Genomic DNA, 27,987 nt, shown 5'->3' with positions numbered 1-27,987 from the left:
TTTAATTGGTCTGATACTGTCGGAACAGTGCAGCAATAAACATCACAGGATCGTCTTTTGGGCTCTCGTTAAGGCCTAACATACACATTCTGGGCTGGACAGAGACCGCCCAAGGTCAGGTAGACTCATCCACTCAGAAGACGAGTGCTCATGGATAGTTGTGAGACTGGAGTAGGTGGTATATTGAAGTACCATATTTGTATTTGTCACTTGCGCCGCGACTTATGAGAACCGTATGAATGCCTAAAGTGTATCCTTACCTACAGCAATCTCTTTTTGGATGTAGGTATCGCCTAAGCAAAGTAACCTCGAGTTATATATGACGCTGCCTCTTTTGTTGCACATGACGGAGCATCATAGCCAATAGCACTCCTGTGGGCGCATTGGTTTAAGGGACTCAATGATAGTTCTAGCTACAGTACTTGGTTGCACAACGCAATGGGCTGCGCCGGTAATCTTAGAGCAGGCATCGGCCAATTCGACTGGTGCACCTTGCATTAGTTATATATAATGCTGCTCTGTAAGTGGTTGTTTGTGCATGTAGCTGGCCCATTGGGACTTGCTTAGCCAACCAGGAGAGAACCATATTATCATAGATGACCAGGCTTAGGATGTTCCAAGCAACTGGGCTCAGCACTCTGATATAGTCATATGCACGCCATCTACTCGGGGGTCAATAACCCGAGTTAGTGAATGGAAGGATTCTGGAACATCAACAATGTCAACTAGACTGGTATTATACACGCATTTCAGCACGAGATACTAGCTTGCAGGTGTCGGAAACAGCTGTCATGCGACTGATTACGCGGATCCAAAGTATCGACGTAGTAAATGATGAAGGATTGGAATAGTTTAGACATGAGATGTATGAGCATGAGCGCCCGGTTGACAAGCGCCACAGAGTGTAGCCTTGTGTTGTTTCACCGCCCTTCGAAAGCCAGCCATGACATGGCAACCAATAGGTTTCCAGGGCACCCGATTTCGCCTGAAAGCCTCTCGATGGTTCTCTCCGCGTTACATGTAGAAGACTCGGCTCGTAACACCCGGGAAAACCCTAGATATTGCCTTGATAGGCTCGGGAAGCCAAGGCAGAAGAGTGTCCTTCGGTCTGTTGGCGCCCAACGGCAAAGAAGGCGGCCAAGGCGACCATCGCGGAAGACAGCCAGAATGCAGGACCGGGCACCAAGCGCATACAAAATAGTTAGATGATGGGCTTCGCAACCCTCGAGCGAGTTAGGGAAGACCGAACACGTATCGCGACCTCCAAGAAGCTGTGCGATCGACCAATACCATAAAAGAAGGCACAGCAGAAACGCAGCACACCGGATATCGCTTCCAATCTATTATGAATGCTAAAGGGTTTCGCTGCTTAATCGCACATAGAAAGACGATCTAGGTGTTAAGTCGAGGCAGGCAACACATCTTCGAAATGCTGCTCTACCAGTGGCTGGGCAGAGTGAAGGTCGTAATTGCGAATCGGGATCATCCACGTCTCATAGTATTGCATGCCACTAGCACGAAGAATTGAGGATGCATAGAAAAGCTGAATTGAGTACCACATGGTAATGGGGAGTGAAGGGACGAAGGGGGTAACATACAAAAAGTGTGAAATAAACGATCTAGGTCCGCCCTACGTTAGGATCGGACTGCATGGAAAGTTCAACAGGAAACAGGAGCTCTGAATGTGTTTTCTCCAATGGCGTTCAAGCTAGGCGGGTATAAATATTAGCAAATAACTGATTCGGACGAGCTTCGATGATGGTTGAAGACGGGTTATTTGTTTGGAGATTTGAGCACTCCTCCTTCTGTTCATGGAGGCACAAGCCCAGCCTCCTTTCCCATTTCCCCAACAGGTGTCACGGGAGAGGCCGCTTCTACTGTCTGAGCATTCAATTTTCGAGTGAGGAATCGGTAATTTAACTTAAGGATTCGAATCTCGAACGCAAGACGGTAGGCTCTTCAGTCGATGGTTCTTTGACCATCTCGGGTTGCTTTACCCCACAAACTCAACGCGAACCCCATGGATTTGTGAAGGTACTTGAATGATTCTCGCTTCAGTCACATAGATCTCGGGAGTCTAGATGTGGCAGTGCCAGGCCTGTATACTTGCCATGACCAGTGATTATGCAGCATGCTCGCCCCAAGGCTGTCTTGATAGGAGCAGTTATCTACACAGCTCTCCGCCCGGATTTGCTGGGCATTTATGGCGCTGGTTTTGCCGGATGAAAGCCCATCGAGCTATGGGTGTTGGGCCGAGTTGACATATTGTAAACCGACTCTGTAAGCTCCTTATATTGGGCAGAAGAACATTATCCGAAGGCAGGCTAGTTTCGCATAGTAGCCCTGCTTAAGATGCATTTCTTGGGAAAAGTCCGACACTCGACACTCGACACTCGACCGTTGGGCAGGGGAATGCACGCGGTCGACAACTGGTCCCTCCCGTCTCTTTTATCAGGCCAGCATAGGGGCTGATATGTAAGTAGCAGAGGCAGATAATGAGGCACACCTTATTTCAGGATCCAGGGGTTGAACTCTTCACATTGAGGCTCACGATGCAGGTGTGGTTTGGGTGTTGTTGGCTTAAGGATGAGTGGGGTTGCGTGTGGTAAAGTAGAAACTCCAGCAAGCGCATCATTTGAGTTTAGGCCCTGCATGCGCTAAAAGACCCACCGAAATATCCCATGTTCTGCGCATAAGAGGTTTTAACACGCTGAAGCTCGCGCAGGGTTTATCCACATTGCCCGTTCATACTTGCGCCTGAGGCCAGCTCAACATCATCCTTGTAGCGCATGGCGTGCCTAGCCCAATGACAGAGGGTGTTGACAGCCTCTTTGACTTTCATTACATACCGCCCTTCGAAGAATCTATCCAATGTGAACCAGATCACTGCTTCGATTACGCAAAAAGTGATGAGTGGTGTTGCGAGTGTGTCCGGAAAAGGTAGAACGTCTGGTCGCGCACTCATGAACCCTGCCACCAGGGTAAACGGGAGTGAGTGCTGTGGTAACCGTCAGCAGATGAAGCGAAGCGCGTGGATGGCTATACTCACAAAAGTTACCCATGTGAGAATCTTCATATCCATTGCCGTCGCTATCTGTGCCCTGGCCCGTTCGTGATTATCGTACTCGAGACGACTGCCGAGCTGTGTAGTGTGTTAGTTGACTGCCTGGCACCAAAGACCAGCGAGGCAAGCGGTTCGCTATTCAGCTGCGCCGAGTGGTGGAACCCTACCTCGTTCATCCTGTCCTTCAGCTCATCCCTAAACATGTCCAAGCTCTGCAGCGAATCAACCATCTGCTTGAAGTTCTTCTTGATGGCAACCATCTGAATACTTTGCGTCTGCGTCATACGCGACTCTTTCCCCGAGGCGAAGAAGTAGCGAATGTCGCCCTCCGTGAATGCATCCCAGGCATAAATGCACTTAACGAGACTTCGTCTCAGACGTTCTAGCAGTCTTCGGACCCGATGGATCCAGAGAGAGTAGGACTTTTTGTCAGTGCAGTCGTCTGTCTCGTGATCATGGCCTACAGCGGGGTCCACGCTACCTTCGAGGCGCTCATCATACCAGTTTCTCTGTAGTCCAGCATCAGCCATGGGGAACAGCAATTGGGAAAAGAAAGACAAAACTTACTTTGCTGTCACATCTCATCAAGACACGTTTTATGGTTCTTTCCCACTCCCTTTTGGCTTGTTCGCTGCGGAGTTCAAGAACCCCCTAAGAAGAACTCGCGCGGTGTAATGGATGACCAAGCAAGCCTTTTCCCAGAGATCGGGTCGACCATGTCGCATTCAGGGCCATTTTCTTTTTTCTGTTCTGCGTAATCTTCCAGAACGCCCCCATCTTCATACTCATGACAGCCATCGAAAAAAGCGTGAGCAGTCCAAATATGGTTGTCCTGCCCTGTTACAAGGCAGGAAGCTCCAACTTGATATATGTACTCGGATGAGGGAGACCCTGCGTCTAATCGTGAAGTGTCTTGCAAAAAGTCGATGTTCTGCATATTCTTCAATCGCCTCAAATCGTGATAAGGCCCACCATTGGTAGAGTCCCTAACCGCATAATAGGGTAAAGTGAACTTCATTTCGAACGTGTGTGGAGTAGTTGACTTAGCATAATGTTAGTTATCATAAATGCTTAAAAACTACAAGAACTAATCCGGACTCACAGATATAGTGGTTTCCAAAGAGGCCTTGAGCGCAAGGTGACCAGAAACGAATGAACGAAGTGCTGCGGCTTCATTTGGCGATACCGTCTTGATTAGCGCCCAAAGTACCGACTCGTCCAGGTTCACAATAATGCTACCAAAACGTATTAGACATGCCCACTGGCATTAATTGTTGTTAGCTTACATTAAGCGCCTTTTTGCTTCTGGAGGTTCGCCTGTCTGGGACTCGAGGTTGACTTCGTCAAGCTCTTCAATGGCAGATTGGGTTTCATTCTTCTTCTTCGTCCTCCTCTTCCTCCTCTTTTTTCTTCTATTTGTTTCTGCAACCTCGTGGAGGTCCTTGGAGTCGGACACCCTGGTCTTCGGCTTGAGTCTCTGCAGCAATAATGTTAGCTACCCTATATGAGAAGAACTAAACAGCCAAAGGCTCAGTATATACTTACTGGTACTGATAAGACTCCGAGTAGCTTAGCAGGTGTCAAAGGATAATCGGTTTGTCTAGACCTCCTATTCGAGTCGCTATCATGTACAACTGAAATAAGTCTCCCATGGGCTAATTTTTCGAATGATTCGAGCGTCCGGATCCGCCGACAGAAGTCAAGGGTAAGTTCTGCTTCCTCATTTGGCAGCAAACCAAGGTCGCCTGCGTCGGTGAAGAGAGTAATATCGTCAGTCCCTGGGTTTATGTTGGATAGCTGCTCCAGATAGACTTCATTGTATCCTTGTATTGGCTCTCTAGCTTTGCTGAAGTCTGGTAACCACGAATGAGGACCCTGAAGATCAGGGTTGCCCTCAGACATTGGGCCCATGCTAGCTGTATTGCTATGGGCTCCCTTCAAGTAGTAATTCTATCAACGGCGCAGTGGTAATGTCAGATGTGACAAAGAATACATCAAGGCTGATACTTTTGCCATAACTTATATCAAATTTCTGAAGCCACCTAAGCCATATCTGAAGAGAAAGCATCTTAGCATGGCTAATCCACCCAGCTAATGGGATATCGTTTAGATCCGATGTCTCAAAGCAGAGCCCGCATAATAAAGTAGCAGCCTGGAAATGATGAAGTAAGATTGGTGGTATATGGAATCGTATATCCCGTGACAACCGCATGGTGAACGTGGCACCTATGCATTCGATCACAGCGTGCGGGTTGATAGGATAGGGGTCTGTAAAGCGCCTCGCCACTTCCATTCGCTAGAAACCTTTTAATATTTGAACGACGGGGTGTATGAAATCGAAGACAAATAGTAGCCCACATGCACTCTATCTCAGGAAGCTTCATCAGAAATATTGGTTGCACCACGGGGTGGGAGAAACCAATGATGTCAAAGTAGACGTCAGTGACTTCCACCTGCGATTTCGCTCTGCGCATCATCACGGAAACTTGGGTTTCAACGCCATGTGCTGCTCTGCAGCGCGTTAATCGTGCATAAATGCAACGCCACTACCCGTTCAGGTGACCAGAAGAGAGAAGAGAGGGCGCTCGCCTAAGACGTCCCGATGAGTTGGGCCCCGAAGTCCTCCAGCACCCTTGTACATCACTCAGGCGACCAATTAGTCGATTCGGTGAATCACCTAGACGGATCACTAACTTGAGTTTATTGCGTTTTACACAACTTCATTCGGGATTAGGATTCGGTCTTCAGGGTGACAGAAGTCGCTTTTACCGGTCAGCATCCAAAAAGCGGCATTCTTTTGGGGTTGAAGAAAAAGTGTAAGTATATGAAAAGACCCGCGAGATGTGAGGGCTTTGGTGAGCGACTGGCTGCAGCCTTGTGCGGCACCACCGACTGCCGGCCAACCCCATATGCGAACCAATAGTCTTCCTTGTCCGACACCAATACTTGGACTGCACCTTTTGACAGCCTCCGTAACCAATATGATAGGCAGTTGAATAGCGGCACCTAAGGCGCCCAAGGGTCTCCAACGACGGGCTGAGGAGAAAGATGGAGAGAAACAAGACCTTCTCTAGAAGCCAAGGCGGGAACATGGTCCTTCGGTCTGTTGGCGCCCGACAAAAGGCGTCCAAGGAAAATCGCCCGCTATGTCGCGCATAACACCAGGCTGGCATGCCACTTCCTTGCGGGAGTTTCGATGTGAGGCTCTGGAAATCCTCGAGAACTTGGGAGGATGTCGAGACACACATTTTGATCCCCTAGAGCTTTCGCGATCGACCGGACCGGTGAAGGAAAGTTTTTGTGGCAGTGCAGCAGCCCAACGCATGTCGCGTAGAATAGCCAAAGCCTCAGTATTGCCGCCCAAACTCGCACAAGAGAAGAGCCTGCCGGCGGTTGGTCTAAGCAAGCTTGTAATTTATTTCTGGGAGGCAGACGCAGAAGCCATTCGGGCAGAGCCGAGTTCTAACTTTGCCATTTGCGAAGTGATAATTTGGATGAAAAGAAAATCAATCTCACTAACCATACCAGGACAATCCACGTACTATCGTCGTAAATATTCAAATATATATGAAATAAAGAGGGTGGAGGAGAAGCATAAGAAGAAAGACATGTGTGTCAAATAGGGAAAAGGGGCACGGGGCCGAATAAGAATTGTTGATGGTTGTTGATATGAATATATGAACCATCCTCCTAATTCTCAAGGGAAAACACGCCCTCCTCACGTCCTATTTCCCGTTGCTTAACTAGATATCACGAGAGGGTCATATCAACTACCCCTAGTGGCCATATTACCTGCCGATCAAGCAAGAGCTCCCAAGCAGGGCGTGCTTTACATGCAGTTACGAAGCCCAAACTCCATGCGGTACACTCATAATTCCAGAGTTCTTTGGCACCCTCCCTTATTGATATGCACACCAATCACGCATCTAGCGAATGATTTCCGAAAGGAAGCGAATGGATCCAATCATAGTCACAAATATGTGAGACCTTCAAGTGGGAGTATAATGTAGTAGATCAAGACCGTTGAGCGTCTAGCCACCTTACCAGAGGCCGGCCAATGGAGTGGTGGACACCCTCTAATTGAACAACACGATTTGGGTCTGCTTCATATCAACAGCAATGAACATATAAGCGCATGGCGGAATAGAGCAGACTGTAGCACAGCCTCCTGTCTGGCTTGGCTGGGCACTTTCATGCCTGCCGCTTTTCGACCACGAATGTAATAGGGCTGGCCATGCTGAAAGCCTACATAGCTTTGATAATTGGGCTGAGATGAAATTACAAGAATCGACATTAGACTCCCCATGTTGGGCAGCATATTGACGCTCGAAGACAAGCCAACTTGCACTTGTAGCCCAAGGCGAGCTGAGTTTCTGGGAGAAGGCTGTGGCTTAATCGTTGGGCAGGGAAATGTAAGCGACTGAGATAGCTGAGATCTCCCCGTCACCTTGATTGGGGGCAGAAATAATGCACACGGAGGTCAATCAGGAACCGCATGGTTCCCAGAGTGTATCATTGTTCGGGGGGCAACATGTATTCAATGAAGCATGGGATATCAGGGGTTGGATTGTTCATAGCTAAACTGCTAGACTTGGCCTTACTGCGGGCGGGGAGCTGATGCTATCTTAACAAGGTACTGCATAAAAAAGGTGAGGCACGTCGATAATCTGGCTGGCGAGATATAGCGGTAGATAATTTGGTGACGAATTGAATGGCACGTTGAAGCTCGCGAAGTTGTTGGCTTAAGGGTTGGTGGGGTTGCGCTTGGTAAAGATGGAAGGCCCAGCTTCCAGCCAGCACGTCATTTGGGCCCTGCATGCGCTAGAGGGTTCATTGAGAGTGGCCCGGCTGCTGAACCAATTGATTCTCCTACATCGGCCTCCAGATAAGAATCCAGATTGCGCTGAAGTCGCGCACGCCTCCCACAACACTTCGCACTCTAGATCCAGTGAACTCCCTTGGTTTCGCCTTTGATTGTATATCCGCCTCCACCCCTCGTCCAGTCAACCTTAGGAAATAGAATACGGCGTCCATTTGCCAGCAAATCATTTCCGAGACCAACCGCGGTCGACGACAAGCGAGTGCGGGGTAGCCACGATGGCGGACGCAGCAGCCGATGTGGAAGAGAGAGGCGGCTCGCTCGATACGGCTAAGGATCTGTTCGCTGGAGCTACAGGCGGTGTTGCGCAGGTGCTTATAGGTGAGTAGAACATCATTCGCGTCAATTGGCGAGAAGAGTGGCCACGCTTGCTAGGCGTCACTTGGTACTTGGTACTGCTCTGCCAGAAACTGCGAGTATTGTGCGATGGCGCTGCTCGGAAGCAAGCTCCCTACCATCGAAAATCTTTGCGACACACCACCGCGCTTGAATAATTGTTTTCATTTCTAATGCCTCGCCTCTTACTCCCGCTGCGGCAATACTCGCGCATCTCGGACTAACCCCTCATTCCTCAGGTCAACCGTTCGATATCGTCAAGGTCCGCTTGCAAACCACCTCCCAATACAAATCCGCCCTCGATGCTGCGACTTCCATTTACACGCGCGAAGGTCCCCGGGCCTTTTATAAGGGAACTCTGACGCCACTCATCGGCATTGGCGCGTGTGTGTCGATCCAATTTGGTGCCTTCGGCGCCGCGAAGCGGTACTTCGAAACTGCCAACGCTGCCGCGGGTAAGAAAGATTTGAGCTATACGCAATACTATGCCGCAGGCGCGTTCGCAGGTCTCGCCAACTCGGCAATCTCGGGCCCTATCGAACATGTACGAATCCGATTGCAGACACAGCCTCACGGTGAGGGTCGCCTGTACACAGGACCCCTTGACTGCGTGCGCAAGCTGTCGGCACACCAGGGCGTGCTGGGCGGCCTGTACCGTGGCGAGGCCGTGACGCTGATGCGCGAGGCCCAGGCCTACGGCATGTGGTTCATGTCTTTCGAGTGGATGATGAACGCTCACGCGGCGCGCAACAACATTGACAGAAAGGAGGTCCCTGCTTACATGGTTGCCTGGTATGGTGGCCTGGCTGGTGAAGCCCTCTGGCTCGGCAGCTACCCCTTCGACGTCATCAAGAGCAAAATGCAGACGGACGGCTTTGGCAAGGACCAGAAGTACAAGACGATGCGAGACTGCTTCTCCCAGACCTGGAGGGCTGAGGGCACGCGCGGGTTCTGGAAGGGACTCGCCCCGACCCTGCTGAGGGCTATGCCTGTCAGTGCGGGTACCTTCGCCGTGGTAGAGGCAACGATGCGCGCCATTAGCTAGAAACAGCTAACGGTAAGGTTACGCGTTTCGCAGTCTCTGTGGTTCGACGAGACTTGGCTAAGGGTAGCATGGAAGAATAGCTATGTCATGCTATTTTCATCTTCCATTCTCAACAAACGATTTGGAGTTTTTGTCTTCTGATTTAGTGGCAATACTATTAGATCTGATACCCTGACGAAATCTAGAAATCCAAGCACCCCGGTCAGTACCCCAGCGTGGGGGCCTGAAGCAACTAGTCCCCTGCTTAGCATTGTTCGAATTTTTTTGAGAGAATACAGTAATTGACTTTTGTATTCGAGGGATTATTAAGGTTGTTATTCGGTGGCGGTTGGGTAATTACCACATAGCTAATTAATATGATTCAGCTCAATTTCACTAGTATTTCCGACTCCCAAATTAAATCATAACTGTGCACGCCTTCATCAAACATTTGCTGACTGTACCCCACCATCCAATGCCCTCGCGCGCGGGTTGCCTTTGGCTTGGAGTGAGCGATGTTTTAGTTGCTATCGTCTGGTAGCACTACCGAAGCTCGCACCATGACTCTCTGCGTTGGACAGAAAGCACATCGAGTTGTACCACAATATGTGCAATCCTCAGTTGTCATCTTCATCCCAGAGTGCCCGCACTGGCAACATGTCCACCGAAAGGTATATCGGGGCCTCCGTGATGGCTGATTCCATATTAGCCATTGACTTGGATATATTTGATGTGATACATACTAATTGCTGGTCTTCTTTGTCAAAAGGGCTTTCAGGTCCTCCGACTTGCTCCATCCTTGTCTTGTCGTGGAAACTTGTTGTATTATTCTTCTTAGGAGCAGGCAAGTATACAGCCTTCGCCTTGCGGTTTCTAATTGGCTGATAACAATTGGCATCTATAAGGAGAACGTGATAATGCAGGTTGTAGAGATGACGACGCGCCGGACACCATAGAGGGCTGAAGATTTTGATTTTTTTAAATTTGCACTTCACGGACTCATATCGTGTCTGTGTGAAGTTGGTCCGAGGATAACATCCTGGTATTCATAGACCAGTCTATAATATATCGACTGCTGAAATCAACGTCTTGTTGATTCGCAAGTAAGTTGAAAGAAGCCGGCACTTACACAGGACTCTCTATGGGCTGTACGTCGGATTCGCGTTCACTCTTGTATGACGAATCTACTTAATCTGTATCAAACGGTTTCGGTTGGCTGGGTCCTGACATATACGGGCATTTCGAGTAACAATCTGCAATGCCGCGATCGAATTCTGCATGGAATAGGGGTATCTTTTATGGAAAGCACTGTATCGAGAGACGTGGTACTGGGTCTTGTTGCCTCTCCCACCTGCTAGATAGTATTCAAATGGCCAATTTGGTCTATTGCTATGCGAGTCTTGAAGTGGCTAATGTCTGAACGGTTTTCAGAAATTCATAATGTGTTAATTTCCAGAGTATATATACGTGTCATTGGCAAGGCTGGCATGCAATGTGGCTAGAAAAATAATCGTTTCTTTTGCATATGGCTTTGGGACTCGCTCCTACGTAGACTTACGCCTCACGGTGTGCATTGACTACCCTACGGCGTACGTAGACGTGAACACAACCCCGCTTCAGTTGCGATTTGTATGGTCCAATGAAACCCAATCTTGATACTCTGTATTCGAGGCACACATTCAAGCTGACTTTGGTTTTCCAGTCATCCGATGAAATCTACACAGCTCTTGAAGACCAGTCATGGGCCAGGTCATCGTAGGCCCGGAATTGTGTCGCTGAGCTTTGCCTGAGCACCCGCATAACATCATTTTGAGTGATGATGCAAAACAACAGGGGGTGTAGAGCCCCGACGCAGTCGATAAAGCAGGGAGGAATCCATATAACTTTCTCCCTTCAGGGGACATATGTTCTGACAGTGGCTGATCTCCCTTACAGCAGACTTCACTCACAAGGCAAAGAATTAAATTGTCAAACGTTAGCTCAACGATGACCGAAGATGATAAAGAGGAAGGGGGACATGCTGCCCGCAGTCTGGCATGGTAACTCCAACTCACATTATGAAATGGTAATATGGCCCCCTGAGTTACGCTGTGTTCTAGGGCGGCCTGGAAGGAAGAAACCAGACTGCATACGTGTTTGGTTTGATTGCCAAGCTGCTACTGACATATATACAAAATTATATATTTCATCGCCGTCCCGTCGAGCGTATCCAATACGTCTATACTGTCCTGCTATCTGTTTCATTTCGGAGCCGCGGTATGGGCATTCCACTTTGGCAGCCCCGGCCTTCGTGGCCCCATGGAACTCAGTAACTACACCCGGATCTTCCTCATAAGCCATATCGTCTCGAAGATATGTGGCCTAGCCGTGACGAAGGGATCTACGGTTCCCAGTTTGAGGGCTTCATTGCACTTGGCATGTTTAATGCCGTACTCAACCGACCTCGTTACCATGATCTTGCCTGTAAGAATACCACGCAAGCCGATGATAGAAGCAGCATGTAAAAGAGGCACCAATTCAGTGTATTCTAATTCAGACTGATGTGGGGGCATCTTCTTGTCATTGTTTATTTCTGCAATTGAGTCGAAGACTTGACTGATTGGTAGTTAATGCCGGCCTCGTCCATCATTGATGCGATCACAATCTTGTGTATTGCGAGCTGGCCAGACCAGAACCATGCTACACGTACTTCCCTTGGACGACCGGGCTCATCATTGGCATCACCTGTCACCTGTGTCAACCCGCCACCGTTGGGCGCACTGGTCTCACGCGTGTACTGCAGGTGAAGGAGTCAGTTTGCCGGTCCTGACGACGAAATCTGCTCGAAAGAAAACACCACATGGTTAAAACTAGGGATGAAAGCTTTACCATGCTGGAAAACCCGTCGCTAGGGGAAGGCATACCTTTACCCGTGAATGGGTATGTGCTATGGAGACGATCTCAGTCTTCAGATGAAGTATCGACAGGCTTCATTTAGACAGGGAATACATTTCTCAAACCTCCAATAATATCTTAAGTAAGTATCTTCAGCTATGTTACAGGCGTCGTCTAACATTAACAGCTGGTGTTGGAGACGTATAAAATACATATGTTAGGACCGAGGTAGGTGTTAAACTTTCAAGGGTGAACGTGTATGCCAGGATTAACTGCACTAACTAATATATATCATACAAGGGTGAAGGTATAAAAGTGCAGCAAGACGGAAGTAAGCTCTCACGAATAGGTAAAATGTGGCAGCTGACACTGGCCCCTGTGGTATTAGGAGCTCCTGCAGATCTACCGCAATAGATCTTACAGTTGTCATGTGGCATAGTAAGAGGCACCGTGTAACAGCTTTGTAATAGGCATGGCTCGATCATGAGGATGATTGATTAAGTCACCTTGCACAGGAAAAGAAATACCAGTGTATCATATTCACAAGAATAGGAAGTGCCTTATTCCATGCGTCTGCCCCTAGGCCAGGGGCGTCAAAGCTCTCCCACCGAGCTCTGTATATTCAAGGGCGAATACCACAGCACGTGGCCACCCTCATCCAAATCGTTCGCATGTATCATCGTATCATCCCTCATGCCGAGAATTGAAATCAAAGGAAAAGGTTATCTATCCCCAAAAGCCCCTCCTAAATCCCACACGTCCTTGTGCGTAAAAGGCCCACTGAATCACCAATGACCGACGCCCTAATCGGCAGGTGAGTAGCGAGCGCTCATTCCCCAGAACTGCTCAGCGAAGAATGTGCCAGCATCAGGCTTCTTCCACATGTCGTTGAAAGCCGTGAACAAGATGCAGTCAGCCGGGTTGGAGGTGAAGGAGCTCTTGATGGATGCAATAGCCGTGGACTGGGTGTCCATGCCAGGAACTGCGGCACCATTGGCGGTGCCCTTCCAGGGCCATCCCGTCTCTGTGACAACAATGCGCTTGTTGGGATCGCTCAGCTTCCCGCGGATTTGGCCAACGGTAGAGGTGATGAAGCTGCCAGCGTTGGCAGAAGGTGTGTTCGGGTCAAAGAAGGGATGAACGTTGACCGCGCAGTAATCGGAAGCATCACACAGTTCTGGATGGGCAAGAACGGCCACAAAGGTGTCGACAGTGACAACAGGGCCATTGTAGCCCTTAGCACGCAAGGCCGACCGTGTCTGCTCAATAGCGCCAAGCATTTGGCCTACCTGGGCACCGCCATTATTGACCAACTCATTCCCGACACTGACCGTATCGACAATGCTCCAGTCGTTTTGAACACCGGCAGCCATGGTGGATACGGCTTGAGGAATGCTGTTGATATCGAAGATTCCGAGCATAAGTTTGTTGCCATACTTCTTGGCTGCGGCATAGCAAGAAGCAACCTGGTCGCAATCAACACCGTAGAGGCGAATAACCCCATGGTCCTTAGCGAAGAGGGCAAAGTCGGCATCGACCTCGGTAGCCGACTTGCAGCCGCCGGCTCCCTTGTAGGGCGAATAGGTGATACCGTGGCGAGTGCCGTCCTGGTTGGTGGACGGGGCGGCAGAGCTCGAACTCTTAGGAGGAGGCGCAACCGGACTCGACACAGTCGGCTGAGGGGCCGGCGGAGGAGCAGGAGCCGGCGGTTGGGGGCTCGGAGGTTTCGGAGCAGGGGGAGCAGGCGCAACAACAGGAGGTGCGGAAGGAGGCGGAATAGGAGGGGGAGAAGCCGGTATGACTACGACTGTCTCGGTGGCAGTGCGGAAGGGATTGCCGAATTGATCGACGTAAACGACAATCTCGGGAATCTCGGTCGGCTTCGAGAATTTGTCGTCGGTGACAGTGACCTTGTCGCGCTTGGGGAGAGAACCACGTCGATGAAGAAAGTCGTGGGGGATGTCCATGGCGTCCTGTAGGAACCCCAGTTAGTCCACACCCTTTCCTCCAGGCATGATTTCCAGGGGCGAGGACCTAAGAAATTCATAGAGCTCAAGAGGGTAACAACTTACTTGGCTGCGCAACCGACAGCTGCAACAAGGATGAAGCAGCAATGAGAGCTGGGATCTTCATGTTGTAAGAGATACTGGATGGGATTTTCTAAAAACGAGTGTTTGGTTCTTGTGCTTTTCTCTCTCTCTTTGCTCCTTCTGTCCCTCAGACGCGAACAACGGTACTTGGCCGGGGCTCTTCAAGTAGGGGATGAGTGACTGCAGTTCGGCTGACTTTGGTGGCCATTCAATTAGCAAGCGACAAGAGAGGCCAAACGGGAGGGTCGAGACAATAGGATAGCGACGATCATGAAAGGAGCGACGACAAAAAGAGGGACAAGTACACGAAAGCGAGAGACAAAACCAGAAAAGGGTCGCGAAGCCAAAGACGTCAAACGAGGTCCATCAGTCGAGGGCACGAGGGCACAAAGAGCCAGAGAGATAACAAAGGTCTATGTGGAAGTGAAATGGCGAAGATGGGTATTATGAGCAGAGATGAAGGGTCAATGGAACGGAACGTCTTTCTTCGCGTGGCAGTGCCGGTGGCAGTTGCCGCAACAGCAGCAATAACAAATACCGAAAGAATGCAATTTCCATGTGCGGGAATCAAAGGCATTGATTTGCAAGAATGGTGGCTTTCAAGGGAGAACCGATATGGAATTGGGAAGAGAGGTGTGAGACAAGAGTGATGATGGTACGATTTGGAAGAAAGCCCCTTCCGTTGAGCGAGAAGTTCACGCAGAGACTAACCTGACAGATAGATGTGAGTCCCCTGGACGGATATGGAGTTGATCCAATTGCTTTGTAAGAATTCTGGAAAAGCCAAGAGACGGAGTGCGTGGAAACGAATGTAAATATTGTGCGTTAATGTGAACACTGCCACCTTATTGTTGTTAGGTTGGTTGATTGTCAAGCAGGCATGGATGGAAAAAGCCATTGATCAAACAACACTATTTCATTACAAGATCAGATGGGATGGCTCATGAATGTGTGCAATTAGGGGATCCAACCGAGGAAGGTGCGGTCCAATTGCTTGGTGTACCTACAGTAAAGGTACGCCGAGTTCTAGTTTGGATAACCTCACTGCCGACCCACGAGTAGATGTACATCTCAAGTTCTACCTCTACCAATATGCATTCTAGTTCAAGAGATACCCCCAAAAGTAATTGGCTGTACACATGAGTGCTTATATCTTAGCCCAACACGACACGGGGTAGAGCTGCCGTCACCGCGACCAGCCCAGGAAACACCGCATGGGGCTTTTGAGCTGTAAGTATGTAGAATTAGTTATTATATATCGACTCTATACGACACGCTTCCAATGACCTAGTCTATCATGAACCATACGGGCATCACTAAATGCGCTTGTGGTAGTAGTAAGTAGTATACAAAGTAGCGTGCATGAGGTCTCTCTTCACTCGTTTGAACATCGTAAAACAGACAACAAACACCGCCCATCCCTCCATTGCTTCATTGCTCATGGGTTCACCGAAGACTGTCTGTTCGTCTTGCGAGTCATGACCTTGGTGATGGCGTGTCGGATCGTGACGCCCGCCTTCTCGATCTCCTTCTTCGAGAGGCCGGAAGTAACGCAGACCTTCAGGGCCGGCTGGATGTACCAGCTTCCATCCAGAGGGGCACCTGAGCTCTGTCTCGCCGGCAGGCTCTTTAATTTCGTAATCATGACACCGTTGTTCAGTGTCTGTAGAGAAAAAAGTCAGTTTCATGTTCAAGTCAATCATGGGGAAATCCTCGCTATCTTACCTCCTCCACGCAATCCTGAAGGATACGCTCCTGGTCGTCAGGTGTCAATCCTCGCGCCTGGACAACCTCGGGCTTGAGCACAATAACCATGATGGGGTTCTCGGGAATGCTGGTACAGATGACCCAGTCACTGCGGGGGGTCCAGCTGGGCCCGCATAGCCTTGATGTTCTCGCGAAGCTGGGTCAGCAGCTCGGGGTTGGACTGGAGCATGTTCAGGGTCTCGCTGGCGGTGACAGCCAACATGGCAGGGAGGGCGGCGGAGAAGGTGTACGAGGCGGCGTTGATACGTTGGTGCTCAACAACATCCTTGTTGGCGCAGCAGAAGCCACCACCAGCGCAGAGAGGGCCAGCCAACGATCCGGTAATCATGTCGATTTGCGAGGCATCCACGTTCTGAGCCTCGGTGAGACCACGGCCAGTGCGGCCCAAAACACCAAAAGACCAGGTCTCATCCAGGCAGATACGGAACTTGTACTTGGACTTGAGCTCGACAAGCTTGGGGAGGTTCACAGAGTCACCGGTTAGCTCGTACAAGCCCTCCGCAACGACGAATCTTCGAGTCAGCTTCTTCTTGGCCTGCTGCTGGACGACCTTCTGCATCTGCCTCTCAAGATCCTCCATGTCGTTGTGGTTGAACCAGACAATGTTGCTACGTGAAGCCTCGAGGCCCTTGCGGATCGAGTAGTTGACCATTTTGTCGGCAATGATGATGTCGCCGCGCTTGCAGAAGGCGGGAATAACGCTGGAGACGGTAGAGAAGGCCTGCGCGTAGACGATGCAGCTTTCGGTGCCCAGGTAGGTGGCAATGTCGGCCTCCGTCTTCATGTGCACATCCTGGGTGCCGTAGAACTGCGGGGGACCGCAGGGACCGACACCGAACGTCTGCAGGGTCTGGATAGCCTTTTCTTTGACCTGTTCATTCGCGTTGAAGTTGTAGAAGTTGTACGATGCGAGATTGGTGACCGTCTTGCCGTTGGAGAGCTTGGTCTTCGGGCCCGTGGGACTGCCAAATGCAAGTGTCAGCGCAAGTTGTTTTTCCCAAAGACAACAAAAAGGGGCGGCTTTTCTTTCATGCTACGTACCCGACAATTATAGGCTGGCTCTCGGCCTCGGCCTTCTCGAGGGGCGTCTGGGCGGGAACGAGGGGCTCCGGCTCCCAGTCCTTAACCAGTTCGTCGATCTCATCCTCGCGAAGCTTAACATAATTCGGGCCGTGGGTGGCGTACGAAGGTGACAGCAGATATCGGATGAAGAAGATGACGAGAACCAACTCGATGGCGGATCGGACGGGATCGTTTTGGTAGCTGGACTGAATGTATCGAATCAAGATCTCGCTGCCGGGAATCTTTTGGAAGGCATGCGACAGGTCTTCGAGCGACGCCATGAGGCGGGCTTGCGCCTCGTGCAGGTCCATTGCCGGGGCTGTACGAGGAGGTGCGGTCAGAGAAGGGGACGGTCGGGCGTGTTTACTGGGCCATGCAGATGGATTTGTTGGTCGGTCTCGATGAACGTGGTTCACATAGAACGCATCAATTCGAATTGTAGTATTGAGGTTGAACGAGCAAAGGTAGGAAGAGGGAAAGCAACCTCCCACATGCAGAACAGCCTCCTTGATTATGTGATGACTGCTGGAAATTACCCTGGCTGTTGAAACCGCCCACTAATCAACAAATCCTTGCCGCAGGGTCTCCGTCCTCGACCCTTTCCCAAAATTCAATGCGGCCGACGCGATCGGATTGCCGGAAAGCTGGTGTTTCTGCACTACGGGCAGGGATTAGAAGCGCTAAATGCGCTAATAGAATGGATGCGAGCCCACTAAATCAGCTGTCATCAACTGCCCACTCCTCCCGCTGTCAGAAAGGGCATCGTGGCCTCCTACATGTCGTCTGTTAGGATAGCAGCCACGTCGGTCAGTCCTCCCAAATACCCAGCTCCCCCAACGTCTCCTTGATCATTTGAAAATTGTGGCCAATCTCCTCAACTATAAGGTCAACATTATCGGCCGCCGCGCCTGGACGCACGCCCAGCCCTCGTAGCTTCGTAGAAAAGTTCTTTACATCCCTGAGGGTCATATACTCTCGATAGCGATGGGCCAGGTCAGACTTCGCCTTGGCCGTAAAGCAGACCACGCCCCTGCACGCCCTCATGTCGAACGTCAAAATTTCGCAGTACCCTGGCTTCTTGCTGCCCTGCACCCTGAACTTGATCCTACAGCCAAAGGAAACGGGGAGTTCATCAGAGAAACTACTATCCCATCGCAGCTTCACCGGAAAGTCTTCCCTAGCATCACCTGCGGTGTCGCAAGCGGGATCCCAGTACCGGTTGACGGCTACCAAGGCTTCTCGATCGAAGAACGGCGCGTAGTGCTCGATCATCTTGCTCTTGAGCTCCTCCACGTGCGCGGCCGGCCCCTCCCCCAAGCCTTCGTATAGATGAAAGGTAGTATACAACAGGCGATTATCCGATAGGGGGTGCTCGAAGTCCCCGTCGCGGATCTTCAAATACCAGTCACGAAACACAAAGAAGGGCGTGACCTCGTAGAGGTTCAATGCGATATCGTAGGGAGCGCTTCTGGCGTAGACTAGGGAGGTGAGGGCGTTGAGGCCGGCGACGGGCCGGTGGAAATGAACCGTCTCATCGTGCTGGCTATTTTCCGAAACGATCTTCTGAAGTAATCGCTGCAGCGCGGGGGTGCCGATGCTCTCCAAAGCCCGCAGGCAACGCGGCGATGCTTGTACGAGGCTCAGTAGGCCAGCAGGGGTTATGTTCTGAAACAGTACCAGAACAAGCTCTGGTGGAAGCTGTGGGAAGTCCATGATCAAGGCAAGTGAGTGCTTGTTGCTATAGCCTCACGAGCGACCAAAGAGAGGAATGCGGAGCCAACAAGTTCTGTCTAAGTGGCTGTTGGTCCCAATAGGATCGTTGTGATTTAATCGAGATTGGTGTATTTGCAGAATAATGTAACCATCAATTGCAGTAAGTAACGCCAGGCCTCCTATATATATATGTTAACAGTATCCCTTTCCCAAAGCTATCTCCGTTGAACAGTGGCCAACTGCTGCTACGAACAGGCCCGGAGATGTCTTGCTGGGCGACAGGAAGTTTAAAGCAGCCATGAATGTGGAAACACCTGGATTGAGGCGATGCTTCACCGATTGAACGTTATAGTTTCATGAGTTTGGGGTTTTGCTAGTCGTCTTGCAATGAGTATGTTAATGCTGCCCCCGTCTCGGCCATACATGCTGCCTCCAACGAGCAGCGGTTAGGTGCAGCATACACATGGTAATGATCAACGAAGGCCTGTCCTCGAATTCGCGAAGTGCAATAAACTGCCGTAGAAGAGAAGGTTGGAATGACCGACCCATTCTTTAATTGTACACGCTGGAATAACCACTTGCTAAATATTGAACACTAAACTGATGCCGCAAACGAGGAATCAACGTTTATTCAGCGTTGTGTCTAAACCTCTAATCTTTTTCCCTGGATGTACCATGAAACAACCATTGCCATTACGCCCTTCATCACGCCGTTTCCCAAGTACGTTGCAATCTATGAAGCCTGGCCTGAAAAGTCCTCATTGCCAGCATAGTAGCTCAAGTCCTTGCGTCCACTGTATTCCTTCGTGATCGGCTCCAACATGCGAGCTGCCGCGGCAAAGAAGCCAAGGTAGGTCTTGCTGGGTGAGAGCACGCGGCTCAGGTATTCCGGGTGGAACTGTACACCAACGAACCATGGGTGATCACGGACCTCGATGATCTCCATGCGCTCCGCCTTCTCATCCTTACCAATGAAGGAAAGACCACCGTCGGCCTTCTCGATGGTGTCAATCATCGCGGGGTTGACCTCATATCGATGTCGGTGGCGCTCCCAGATCTCCGGGAGGTCGCCGTAGAGGGCACGGAATCGAGACCATTCAGTACCGGCCTGGAAAATGGTCTGGCGCTTTCCGAGACGCATGGTGCCACCGAGTTTATCCTTGTCGAGCTCAGGCATGTTGACCACAACCTTGTTTTCGCAATTCTCTTGCAGTTCCTCGCTACCCGCCCCCTTCACGCCACATACGTTGCGAGCGTACTCGATGACAGCCAGCTGCATGCCCAAGCAGATGCCCAGGAAAGGCACATTCTTAGTACGGGCGTAGTTGATGGCCTTGATCATGCCCTCCGTTCCACGTCCACCGAAGCCGCCTGGCACCAAGATACCGTCCGCCGTGCAGACATCGTGCCATGCCTTGTGGTAGTCGACCAGCTTGGTGTCCTTGGTGTCCTCCTCGAGATTGGAAGCATCGACCCAGATCAGGTTGAGCTTCTTCCTGCAGTGCAGTGCGGCGTGTTCAAGCGACTTTCCAACACTCATGTAAGCGTCGTGGAGGGTGGTGTACTTGCCGACCAGAGCGATGGAAACGGTCTCGTACACGTGATCCTGGCTGGTTGCCAATTCGACCCATTCCTTCCAGATGAGCTTTCCTTGTGAAACCAGTGTGGGGTTTCTGGGTATGGAATCGAGTTGGAAAAGACGACCGATGGTGGTCAGAAGCTTCTGGTTCTCCAAAAGAAGAGGTACCCGGTAGGTCGTCGAGACGTTGTGGACAGCGATGACTTGGTCGGCATCAACTTGGCACATATTGGCCACCTTCTGGATAGTACCAGCCTCAAGGGGGATCTCGCAACGACAGGCGATCAGGTCCGGGTTCAGACCCTCGCGCCGGGAGTCGCTGACGGCCCTCTGTGTGGGCTTGGTCTTCTGCTCGCCTTGCGGGCCCGGGGGAATCACAGGCACGTGCGAAACGTGGATTTGAAGGAAGTTGCCCTTTCCTACCCGTCTCTGAAGCTGTGACAGAGCGTGGATGAAAGGAGCATTCTCGATGTCTCCTACAGTACCGCCAAGCTCGATGACACACACATCAGGCGTGGCCTGGTTCTCGTTGACTGGGATATGGGCAACTCTCTCCACCCAGTCCTGGATGGCGTTGGTAAGATGAGGAACGATCTGAACGGTCTTGCCGAGATAGTCGCCGCGTCTTTCGCGCTCGATCACGTGCTGGTAGATCTTGCCCGTGGTGATGTTGTGCTCGCGAGTCAGAGTGACACCGAGATACCTCTCACTGGAGCCAAGATCCAGGTCGACCTCGCCGCCGTCGTCAAGTACGTAGACCTCGCCATGCCTGCAAGGTCAGCGATCAGCGGATACCAGCCGGCGGATTTCATCAGACCACTCACTCTGTAGGTGACATGGTACCGGCATCGATGTTCATGTACGGATCGATTTTCATGTAGGTGACATTGAGTCCGGTGGTCTTCAGGAGCAAACCGGTACTGGACGCGATAATGCCCTTTCCCACACCGGAGATGACACCACCTGATACCAAAACGTACTTCATCTTGAAGGAATGAGTGACCGTCGACGCAATGGCCCAGAAATCTGTATATACCCAATCAAGCTCGTTGTTGGGAGACGGTGAACGAAGAGAAATGTTCACGTCGACTCGGCAGGCTTGAAAATATCATGCAGTGCCCCACCATGCGTGTCCCACTACAGGCTGCCGGCCGGCAGAACGGCCTGACTAGCTGGGAGGCTGAGCGCTACGTGCAATTCGGGTAGGCGGTGTAGTTGAGCCGACCGGTAGTACCTGCCGTGAAACATTGCCCAAGAGCCCTCTGGCTAACCGTTGATTCCTTACTTGTTCGACGTCAAATTAACCTAGCAGGTCGTTAGGTTAGTATGTCGCGATTCCAGTGCGTAGTAAGTAGTGCATACACGTACATTGGGATCACAGTCGGTTCTTGTTGGTCAAGTTCAGCATGCTTCACACTCTCCACCAGTCCTGCATCCCCTTCCCTTTTCGACAAGCTAGCTTTTCTTCGACTGCTGATCATTGTGTACGCGAGTCAGTGACAGCAAAACGTCTTTCACTAGACCCAAGATCTATGTCGACCTCGTTACCGTTGTCAGGTGCATGTCCGAGGCGAGGGGATTCTCCTATTCGCCAGCTTCACCGTTTTGCAGAGGTCTAGTGCGTAAAGATGTTGTCTCCCCGTGGCCTGCATGGCCGCGCCCTTACCGCGCAATCGTGGCTACCGAACTACCACCGCACTCTCTATAGTGTTATGCAGCGCGCATGAGAGCCTTCCTAAAAAAGCTACTCTTATCAACTTTGACGTCGGCATCAAACTGGGCACCCGGGGGTTTGACATCTTTAACGGGGACTACCTGTGCGGCACATACCACCTGTCCCGAGCTACGCCCAATGAAGAAGCAGGTTCATCGCGAGTGATGCACATACCCCTGCCCACAAGGCCAAGCAAACGGCGCTGAGAGGCCCGATCCGGGCGTCGGTCGACCATGTGTGCCACTCACTGGCATTGCACAGAGCTGGCCGTTGAATCCGGTCGCTCGGTAAGGGCTCGCACCGTACCCATGTTATTAAGGTTTCGTTGTCACCCCCCGTAAACTGGCAATGGGTAAGTATTACGTGGCGTCGGTGAAAGGCCCAATCAATACGGCACAGCGTTGAAGGCGTGGCATGTTGACGCACTTGGCAGAACGCTAAACCCTCGAGCTTTCGAAGAGCTGGTTGAAAGACCAGGATTCTGAAAGTGGGCGCGCGCCAGTAACGGTGATCCGAGAGGTTGAGCTAAGATGCTGGAGAGGGGGTGCTGCATATAACGAAGGCAAACAACACCAGGGTCGGGATTTCCCGAGTAGTCTTTGTACAGTATGTACGGATAGCCAACAGAAATTTTCCTGCTCCAAGCACCTTCAGGATACTGATGAATCCCAAGGACAGACAATAGCTTTATAGTCTGTGCCTATATGACTAGAAAATGCAAACGCCGCAGCAAGTCATCAAAAGGTATGGATGTCTGATATGATACGGGTTAACTTTTACCTCACAATAGACGATGAAAGCTGATACAGCCACCATCTTCGCCGGAATGCATGTCTTAGGGGCACAGTGTGTCAATTTCGTGTCGGGTATACACTTGCCAGGACGCACAACGGCCTGGGATATCGGCGACTAATACAATGGATCGTACCATATGTCTTCACCCTTGCCAAGCTCCTTTGACTACTTATCCAGATATATCCTCCCTTACCTCACTGATCACGAGCCGTCAAGGCCCTAAGAGACGTATAAAGCGCCTATGGACGCTCCTCAAGTGTTTCTCAACTCACGTGTAGCATCAGACCTTCCCCTTGTTGCCCCCAACACAATGTCGGTTTCCAAGCACTTGGCCATAGGCCTTCCATTCGTAGTGCAGGAGAAGCAGGCGTATGCCCCTCCAATGGAAACATTTCCACCCCCTACCCCTCCTCTGCGCAAAACCCCGTTCACCACATTTTTCGGAGTGATCCAGCATGAGCTGGACGTGACCGAACGTCTATTGCGGTCCAACGCAATAGGCTTCTTGTTCATATTCATGGGCGGGCTGCTGGCGAGATTCATCCGCGCCCCGCCATCCTCGCTGCGCGATGCTGCCAAGGGGACCGTGCTTGCGTTGGCTGCGGACCTTCTGTGTAGCTACACATTTGACATCTGCAACCAGGCCACCTCCCCGGAGGAGGACTCCCTGAACAAGCCGTACCGTCCCATCCCCGCCGGCCTGCTCACCGTTGAACAGGCCAAGGCCCGATGGCTCATCTCTTGGGCACTCGGGCCCCTCGTGCTGTACCATTTCTTCGGGACTTGGGCCATGGTATCCCTGCTCTCGCACGAGGCCCTGATCGCCTTCTGCTACGTCTGGCCCCGGTGGAACAACTGGTTCATGCGCAACCTCTTTGTGGCACTCATCTACTACATCCAGGGCCGGCTTCTGAACCAGATGCTCGCGAGCGTCGGGCCGGGCTGGGACATGGACATGCTCATTGACCTCAGCATCTCGGCGTGGTTCATGGGCACAATTCACGTCCAGGAGTTCCATGACGTTGAGGGCGACCGGAAGAGCGGCCGGAAGACCCTTGCCGTGCTGTTGTCACCACGTGGACTGCGGGTTCTTCGGACGGGCACCGCGCTCTCCATCACGGCGTTTGGCGCCGGCCTGGCCTTCCTTGGGTTCCAGAAGATGGACCAACACGTCTTTATTGGGCCGGTGTCTGTGCTGCAGTTGGTTTCGTCGGCTGTTCTTGCCTACAGGGTATGGGCATCCAATTCCCCTGAGATGGATAGGGTTACTTACCAGGTTTACTACTACATCCCTGTGTTGTTTATTCTAATAGCCTTGGCATTGGTCTTCAAGTGAGCAGTCCGAAAACCCACGTTGAGTGGCGAGGCTACCTGTAAGGCTTTGTGATTGTTTGGGTTGCAATGCAGGATGGCCGGCAAAGGCGTTGTTGAATAAAATATGGCAGTGCTGGGCACGGTGGCGGTAGGAAAACGAGGAGACACGTATTGTGTACTGTCGCTCGGGCCAGTGGCATTGGCTTCTCCTATCATCTGATGAGGCCTGGCTGCTAGCCTAAGATCTGATACTACTCAATCCAAGTGGTTAAAACAAGAACGCAGACTTCCCACACAGTAGATTGAAATAAGGTAGGCTAAGCTTTGCGTATGCCGCAACGGCGAACCAGAAACCCCCCGCATTCCTGCATTTACATATGTATGTCGTGCTACCATCTCTAGGCGCCAAGCGCGGACACGAGATTCCCGGGGACGATTACATAAGTCATGCTGTATGTAGAGAGTCATGTGGGCGGTCGACTGTTCCTGGCAAAGTGCTGCCATGAAACAAGTTTCTAGGGGCCGTTTCAGAACAAATCCACCCCATATTCTCTTCTTTGTTTCTTCCTCTTCTTTCGATCCCTTTACGGAGAAAGCTGTCAAACAGACAGGTTCCGGGCACGTTTCGTCGAGAGCATCGAAGCTGCGTCTCGGAACATCATCCTACTTTTCACGAGCCAGCACCTACATGCACCTAAATGACTCGATAATCTGGCCATTATCTCGTCCAAACTCATTTGATGAGTAGAAGTGGTGATGCTGATCTAGTCATGCAAAAGCTTATTATACAACCCGCAGGCCTCGTATCCCTCGGACATGCAGCTTTGCCAATTTCCAGTGCCAGTTTGATGTCTCTCCAGATTCCCGAGATCGAGATTCCTTCCCCTAGAATAGCCCTCAAAATGGTGCTAACATGGGGTTTTCCAGTTTTCGTTCCAGCACCATGTCTTTTACAGGGGTTTCGGGGAACTCGACCGAATGGCAGGACTACCTTGCTGAGGACCGCGGCGTCAGCGAACTGGCTGTTATATGGACATTTACCGGCGTCGCGCTGGTCTTCGCCTCGGCCCGCTGGTACGTGAGAGGCTGGATGCAGCGGAGGCTTCGAAGCGACGACTACCTAATCGCCATTTCCGTGGTAAGTCTGCTGCCCGTGTCAGCCCGGGTTTTCCTTGTTTTCGCTCTGTTCTTTTTCCTAGCCCAAATGTGCATGGTGGCCTGACTGAGGATTCTGGCGACCCCAAATCGATAGGCAACTGGCATCGTCGCTTGCACCCTGACGTCCGTCGCTGTTTCCAAGGGCATTGGCCGCCACGTCGAGGCCCTCTCGCTCGAGCAGCGCATCACGGCCACCTTGTGGGTGTATGCCGCCTACTGTCCTAGCGTTCTCTCGTTCGGTGTCCCCAAGCTGGCCGTCATCGCCCTGCTGGTGCGCCTCTTGGTCCCAAGCCGCACCCACTTTTGGATCCTTTGGTCTATGGGCGTTCTCGTACAGCTCGCGCTGCTTGGTGTTGTCGGCCTCCTATTCGGCAGATGCCAACCGCTCCTCTACGCCATTGACCAGTCGATTAAAGGACATTGTCTGGACACCAAAACTTGGGTACAGTACTGTCTTTTCACGGCATGTAAGATTCGTTCATTTGGTGACCCAGCGACATTTCCCTCCTATCTGGCGAGCTAACCGATTGAACTTAGCTTTTTCCGCATTTGTAGACTTTTACCTCGCTGCTTATCCATCGATCGTTCTGTATAATCTACAGATGGATCGCCGGAGGAAAATTGTTGTGTCCATTGCTCTGGGACTAGGTGTTGTGTAAGTCTCATTTTCTTGGAAATCTGTGGCAGTGATATGGATATACGACTAACGATTCAACACAATGATCAACAGGTCGGGAGGAGTGGCAATCTATAAGACCATCGTACTACTCGCTCTGAGCGATCCTGATTTCACTTGTACGTGCCACACTATCGATAACTGCTCACGGAGCTGGACCTACTGACATGAAAGTTCGCACATAAGACGCTACCGCCAACATCACGGTCTGGACATTGTAAGTGCACCGCCGGCTTGTTCTGGTTCCAGACTAACGGAGAGCCATGTTTTCAGGATTGAAGGCAACACTATCGTGATTGCTTCATCGATCCCCGTTACGCAACCTTTGGTGAACAAAATTCGCAACATAGCCAATCCCGCCCGTCAGTATACCGCAAGGTGGAAGTACTCCGTGGCATTTTTCAGTAATAAGGGCAGGATGGCGATGGCACTCCAGCGCCGAATACGTGAACACGAAGAGCTCAGTGATACCGTTGAGCATCATGTAGAAATAGTCTGAAAGTCCCTACTATGCAAGAAGGCATGAAGGAATAGAATTCGCTCCGTCGTAATCGAAAACAGCTAAACCATCAGTATACGGCAAAATGACAAGAGCAAAAAAGCAAGCCTACAATACTATCTTAACATAGACCAGGACTCGGAATGCACCGCAGTCTCTGATTTCCAAATTGTTTACACACATAAAGCGAGGGATAGCATAAAATTAGACCACCAATCTATACACCATAATATCGAGAGTCCGCGCCTGTGTCGGGGCACTTTGGGCACTTTGGACACCAAGTAACCCCTCCCATCAAATGAACAACTGTTGGTTTATTGCCTCTCATCAATATCTCACAGCACCCAATACCTATCGTTACTACCACTATTGGGATTCATTACTGAGAACCAACATGGGCTCCGGCGTAGTTGAGCCACATACAAAGAAGGCGTGGATGGTGAATCTCGTACACGAATGTCGTCGGGATATAAAACCAACGAGGGCTTGAATGGCCGGCTTTTACTTGCACCCCTTACCGCCCGTTCCCCCGTGCCATCAAATTCTTCGGCCAAGCCAGTCTGGGTGTCCTCAAGTATGCGCACCTCTGAAATGTTACGAGAGAAGACCAGTTGTTCATCTTCGGGGTGCATACTGGCTATAGCGGCAGAAAAACATAGGGCACCCGGCCAGGTCTCATCCTCCTCCTACCGCCGCGAGGGTCTTCTTGGACAAGCACGGCGACATTTACACGGACCTCCGCCGTCGCCAGGAGACGGGCTACTATATTGTGCGGACCGTGTCGCTGGCTGCCATCGATGGCGGGGAGGCGTCCGGTGTGAGGACGTGTGTAGTAGTCCCTCCGCGCATGTAGGGCTGTGACGCCGGCCTTTCAAGTACGCGATCATAATTATGAGTGGCCAGCAAGCGTTTATTGTGAAAGAGCAATCCGATCAGTCCACTGCATAGAATTCAACAGCTCAACAAAAGGCCTACACAGAACTCAGAATACCCAGAGCTTAGAAGACATCCCACCAACAGCCATCTATATCCCACCTTCCCAGTAGCTATCTCCTTATGTAATCGAATAGAATGCCTCCGAGTCTTATATCTCTTCAAATGCTCATCCTAAAGTCCACCATTATTCCCGCGCTTTATACACTAGTAGCAGCATAATAGCAAATGGTTAGTACAAGTGAGAAATTAATTATCTTTTACTTTTCTTCTCTATAACCCCAGCAGAGCCAGTGTTATAATGAAAAAATATGTAACGAATTCTTGTTTGCCAGAAGGCCGGCCAAGACAGCCAATGAGAAAAGAATATCCTATGGCGGGAGGCATTCTGAAAACCTTACTTCCCTGGTAATCCTGAGAGTCGTCCTGGGCGTCGTCATCGGTGTCGTTTTAGTCATCCTAGATATCCTGGTAATCTCAATAGTCGTCCTCATATTGGTGCTAGTGTCA

At 51.0% G+C, this 27,987-nt stretch overlaps 8 protein-coding genes across 8 annotated transcripts; 3 read left to right on the top strand and 5 right to left on the bottom strand.

The window, feature by feature from the left end:
* Positions 1-2,728: 2,728 nt before the first annotated feature.
* On the bottom strand, positions 2,729-4,975 carry PG998_006088 (uncharacterized protein; the record flags this gene model as incomplete). Its single annotated transcript, XM_066872906.1, has 8 exons — positions 2,729-2,798; positions 2,850-2,998; positions 3,050-3,142; positions 3,232-3,573; positions 3,632-3,715; positions 4,167-4,299; positions 4,351-4,541; positions 4,610-4,975. 8 exons carry the CDS (start codon positions 4,973-4,975, stop codon positions 2,729-2,731), a joined length of 1,428 nt encoding a protein of 475 aa, XP_066733003.1.
* A 3,186-nt stretch (positions 4,976-8,161) lies between these two features.
* PG998_006087 (uncharacterized protein) lies at positions 8,162-9,324 on the top strand (the record flags this gene model as incomplete). The annotated part of the gene is made up of 2 exons (XM_066872905.1): positions 8,162-8,264; positions 8,519-9,324. 2 exons carry the CDS (start codon positions 8,162-8,164, stop codon positions 9,322-9,324), a joined length of 909 nt encoding a protein of 302 aa, XP_066733002.1.
* A 3,656-nt stretch (positions 9,325-12,980) lies between these two features.
* PG998_006086 (family 17 glycoside hydrolase) lies at positions 12,981-14,144 on the bottom strand (the record flags this gene model as incomplete). The annotated part of the gene is made up of 1 exon (XM_066872904.1): positions 12,981-14,144. One exon carries the CDS (start codon positions 14,142-14,144, stop codon positions 12,981-12,983), a length of 1,164 nt encoding a protein of 387 aa, XP_066733001.1.
* Positions 14,145-15,705: 1,561 nt separating this feature from the next.
* PG998_006085 (aminotransferase class I and II) lies at positions 15,706-17,407 on the bottom strand (the record flags this gene model as incomplete). Its single annotated transcript, XM_066872903.1, has 4 exons — positions 15,706-15,930; positions 15,993-16,122; positions 16,196-16,996; positions 17,076-17,407. 4 exons carry the CDS (start codon positions 17,405-17,407, stop codon positions 15,706-15,708), a joined length of 1,488 nt encoding a protein of 495 aa, XP_066733000.1.
* A 496-nt stretch (positions 17,408-17,903) lies between these two features.
* On the bottom strand, positions 17,904-18,809 carry PG998_006084 (uncharacterized protein; the record flags this gene model as incomplete). The annotated part of the gene is made up of 1 exon (XM_066872902.1): positions 17,904-18,809. One exon carries the CDS (start codon positions 18,807-18,809, stop codon positions 17,904-17,906), a length of 906 nt encoding a protein of 301 aa, XP_066732999.1.
* A 733-nt stretch (positions 18,810-19,542) lies between these two features.
* Positions 19,543-21,373, bottom strand: PG998_006083 (uncharacterized protein; the record flags this gene model as incomplete). The annotated part of the gene is made up of 2 exons (XM_066872901.1): positions 19,543-21,157; positions 21,213-21,373. The coding sequence occupies 2 exons, from the start codon at positions 21,371-21,373 to the stop codon at positions 19,543-19,545; spliced, it is 1,776 nt and encodes a 591-aa protein (XP_066732998.1).
* A 1,834-nt stretch (positions 21,374-23,207) lies between these two features.
* PG998_006082 (uncharacterized protein) lies at positions 23,208-24,233 on the top strand (the record flags this gene model as incomplete). Its single annotated transcript, XM_066872900.1, has 1 exon — positions 23,208-24,233. The coding sequence occupies one exon, from the start codon at positions 23,208-23,210 to the stop codon at positions 24,231-24,233; it is 1,026 nt and encodes a 341-aa protein (XP_066732997.1).
* Positions 24,234-25,154: 921 nt separating this feature from the next.
* PG998_006081 (uncharacterized protein) lies at positions 25,155-26,028 on the top strand (the record flags this gene model as incomplete). The annotated part of the gene is made up of 3 exons (XM_066872899.1): positions 25,155-25,349; positions 25,464-25,811; positions 25,864-26,028. The coding sequence occupies 3 exons, from the start codon at positions 25,155-25,157 to the stop codon at positions 26,026-26,028; spliced, it is 708 nt and encodes a 235-aa protein (XP_066732996.1).
* Positions 26,029-27,987: the final 1,959 nt, after the last annotated feature.

The sequence above is a fragment of the Apiospora kogelbergensis genome (genome assembly GCF_038363985.1).
Source record: "Apiospora kogelbergensis strain CBS 113332 chromosome Unknown utg000003l_segment0_segment0, whole genome shotgun sequence".
Lineage (NCBI taxonomy): Eukaryota > Fungi > Ascomycota > Sordariomycetes > Amphisphaeriales > Apiosporaceae > Apiospora > Apiospora kogelbergensis.
Note: the sequence above shows the minus strand (reverse complement) of the source record. Positions and strands in the feature narration are given on the sequence as shown.